This window comes from Mesitornis unicolor, unplaced genomic scaffold (genome assembly GCF_000695765.1).
Source record: "Mesitornis unicolor isolate BGI_N332 unplaced genomic scaffold, ASM69576v1 scaffold23973, whole genome shotgun sequence".
In the NCBI taxonomy this organism is placed as follows: Eukaryota; Metazoa; Chordata; class Aves; order Mesitornithiformes; family Mesitornithidae; genus Mesitornis; species Mesitornis unicolor.
The window spans coordinates 1336-5227 of record NW_010174359.1 but is presented as its reverse complement, the minus strand read 5'-3'; the positions used below and the strand labels follow the sequence as shown (position 1 = coordinate 5227).

At 39.8% G+C, this 3892-nt stretch overlaps 1 protein-coding gene across 1 annotated transcript in view; it reads left to right on the top strand.

Moving 5' to 3' along the window:
• The window catches only part of LOC104537988 (lanosterol 14-alpha demethylase), an 8063-nt gene extending 5420 nt beyond the window's left edge, over positions 1 to 2643 (top strand). The window contains exons 7-9 of the mRNA XM_010181024.1: positions 534 to 629; positions 1440 to 1608; positions 2283 to 2643. Coding sequence (XP_010179326.1) covers positions 534 to 629; positions 1440 to 1608; positions 2283 to 2461 — 444 coding nt within the window. The 3' untranslated portion in view covers positions 2462 to 2643. The remainder of the gene's footprint in view (positions 1 to 533; positions 630 to 1439; positions 1609 to 2282) is intronic.
• Positions 2644 to 3892: the final 1249 nt, after the last annotated feature.

Here is a 3892-nt window from a genome sequence, read left to right as displayed (position 1 = left end):
CCCCCCAAACAAACAAAACCCAGAATGTGAAATGTAGTCATATGCTTTTTGTTAGACTCATAACCTGACACAGTTCTCTGTGATAACAGTTTGCCAGTGTATCTCCTCTATCTCCTCCCCTGCAAGTAAGTTTTCAGCTTGCTAATGTTTTTTTATATTAGTGTTGATTAAGGAAATTACAGTTCCTACACTGTCTCTTTAAGAAATTATAGTTCTGTAGAGGAGGAAGATCCTCATATTTCCACTGAGGAAAGGAATGCAGTGTGACCTTGTTCTTTAATTGGGCATCAGAAAACACTCTTTGAGACAGATCAGTAAGAAACTGATCGTATTTGGTTGCCCTGATCAGAGACTTTTCCCTTCTTAATTGAATCAGAGGGGAAAAAAATAAATAATCAGGGTAACTAATGAAGTACATGGACATATGAGCTGCCTACTCTTTGACTTTTTTTTAAGATGCCATAAAATACTGTTTTGTTTGTGTTGAATAAACTTGACTGTATTCTGATATGTCATTTTCTCTGTCTTTTCAGCTCAAGGATCTCAGTTTGCTGGATCGCTGTCTAAAAGAAACTTTAAGGCTTAGACCTCCTGTAATGACCATGATGAGAATGGCCAAAACTCCCCAGGTGAGTACCCTTGTTGGAGGTAACTCCACTTCAGTAGAGCAGGGCTGAAAAGGCCACATGGGGGGTGTCCTGGATGGCAGAAGGAAGACATGAGTGGGCAGTGTTTGCTGGCAGGGATGAAAGCTGATGGCAGCCTGGGTTGTATCAGTGGGAGTGTAGCTCGTGTGCATTGAGGAAAGTTATTAACACCGTGAACTTGGTAGCTTCATCTGGAATTATCTGTGTTTAGTTTTGGGCCCTTCTGACTCCCAGCTATCAGATGTTGATGAAGTGAAGCATGCAGAGGGCCACCAAGATGGTCAGGGGTCAGAGCACTTATTTGCGCAGTCTTATTTGGCAAAACTGACCCTTTCTTTTAGCTATCAATGCACCTCACTTGGGTTCTTCTTTCGGTGCTACCAGTTAAAGATATTTTTTGTTTGCCAGGTATTTTTAATAGCTATCTTGGAAAAATTTGGCTTGCGCTTAATACAGTACAAGCTAGAAAGTAAAGTAAGTCAAATAATTCTTTAAAAGATGTCCCTCCCATGACAAATGTTTTCAACAAGTTTTAAGTGAATTAATTTTTAAAAAAATCTTCCTGTAGAATTGCTAGCCTCATTAAAGCAATATGAAAGTTTCCTGCAACTACTTGAACATTGTGCCCTATACAATAAAACAATAAAGTGTTAGCTACATTAATTTTAAATGAGCTTAGCCAAAATCTCATTTGAAATTCAAGCCTCACGATGCAGTGCTTCAGGGTAACACTTTAAAAAAGAAAAATGGAGGACTTTTGTGATGTGTGGGATCTTGTCTCTTCTCTTGTAGACTGTTGCTGGATATAATATTCCCCCCGGCCATCAGGTCTGCGTGTCTCCTACTGTGAACCACAGACTCAGGGACTCCTGGAAAGATGCTCTAGACTTCAAGCCTGAGCGGTATCTCCAGGATAACCCAGCAGCTGGGGAGAAGTTTGCATACGTTCCCTTTGGTGCTGGTGAGTAAGAGAAGGCAGCACCTTCACGAGTGGTTGTGTACCGAAGGGGGTCCCACTGGTTGTCTCGTACAGCACCTCCCCACGCTGTAGTGTCTGAGGATATATTTTTCTTTCTATTGCTGCCTGAAAGTTTTCTTACTGTGAAAGTGCTGTTAAAAGAATGAAGTCAATAGTTTTGCATTAATAATAGCTGTATCTATCACTCAGAGTAGCAAAGAAAACCTTCAGGTTAGCATGTGTGATATTTGACTCAAGTCTTTTCAAGCTGAGGTAAACCCAGGATCCCAGGAAGTCATTTTAAGGCAGAGGGAAAATCTGCATAGAGTCACAACTGCCCAAACAGTTCACAAGTATCACCACAACACGGTGAGAGGTGGTATCTTTTCACAGTGTTGGAAATACTTCTTTGGTGATACAGAAATGAACGCTTTCTGGTGAGGACAGAACAGCACAATCTCGCTCAAATTACTTGGTTTGTTTTGTGCTGTGACGCCTTCTAAACACAAGACTGATGAAGTTACAAAGTGGTGTATATGCAGCATCAGAGCCTTGCCTTGTTCAGAAAGGGAAGAAGCAATTACTTACTGTCCACAGAACATTTTTTAAGTTAGCTTGTTGTCAAAAAGGATTTAATAACCAAGTATTCTAACAGCTCTTTATGCCTTTCCTTCTAGGCCGCCATCGCTGCATTGGAGAAAACTTTGCTTATGTTCAGATTAAGACTATTTGGTCTACTTTGCTTCGTTTGTATGAATTTGATCTTGTCAATGGCTATTTTCCAACTATAAATTATACAACGATGATACACACACCCAATAACCCCATGATCAGATATAAGAGGAGGTCACTGTAAATTCTGGACCCAAAACCGTACTTATTTAAGTTGTGTAAACTAACAGACTTTTGCATAAAATTGTGAAAAATGAGTGGCAAATGGAAACTATTGCATTTGCTGTTAGGAAAGCAACAATAATCTACCAAATGCAAACTCTTTGCATCTGTTCTGTTTGTTTGTCACCACCATTTAATGGTGCTGTGTATAATTGCTTGTTCTACAGCTTTCTCATTGCATTTCTAAAGAAAAAGTGTCTTTTTGATTGGTGTAACACTTTTAAGGTGCATGCCAGCTCTTTAAGAAGAAATAAGTAATTTCTATGAATGGAACTCTCTTATTTTTTCAAAAGCATTGTAGATTGCTTTTCCCCAGATAACAAGGGGTGAGGCTGGGTACCCTACCTCTGCATCCAGTTACAGTAGAAAAGCCATCAGGGAACAGGCACCAGGAGGGAAGGTCTGTGGAGGTGCCCTGCCTGTGCTATTGGTGATTCTGTTCCAAGCAAATGAGGTATGGTCTGGCTGATCCTTGGAAGTGCCCATGCTTTGTTAAAAAAATGGTGCTGTACAGATGAGTAGGCAGACTCCAAAATGTTCACAGAAAAGTCTTTAATGAGAAGAAACTATTTAAATGTGTAACTTGAAGCAGCTGTAAAATGCTTAGGATCAGAAAACAACAAATAATTTTCTAAAAATTTCTGAAAGTAGTGATCTACTACTTGTGTGAAAAGTGTGAAAGTAACAACATGAATTTTGTAAATAACGTTTGTGTATAAAGTGGTCTCAAATTACATGAAATACCTGAATGTTGTCCCCCTTTGTACTGACTCATGCAGGATTGTGAAATGGTGTTTGGTTCAGGAGTGATGATGGTAAATGGTAATGAGCTCTGGCTCACAGAAACTTTTTGAATTAAATTTATAAACAAACCTCTTGTGGAATTTTTCTGTTCTCAACTCTGGCAATTCTGAAAAGTTTTTCTAAGTAAATTTGTAATAAACTTACTTGCTTGTAAACACAAAGTTGGTCATGCAAAGAGCTTTCCCCCCCTTCATCAGTGTTCACTGTAGCAAGGGCTTTGCCCTGTCTTCTAAACTCACGTACAACCACTATAAAACTTTGTGTTTTCATCAGTCACAGCAGCCGAGCGAGTGCAAGATCTTCCCTTCCAGCCCTGTCAGACGTGACCAGCCAAGCCTGTACCTGTTGTCTCTTCTCCATAGCGGCAGGGTTTTAGACTCAAGAGTAAAGCTGCAGCCACCACGAGCAGGAGCAGCAAGAGTAAGAGAGTGGTTCTTGGAACACAGTTAAAAGCATGAAGTAATCTTTATTTCAGTACTTTGACAAAATACCCATAAAATTCAAAACTTCTACCATTACAAAAATAGGTCTCTACAAGTGATATTCTGTCTGCACTGCCAGTAGCAAATATTACGAGTCGTGTAACTTC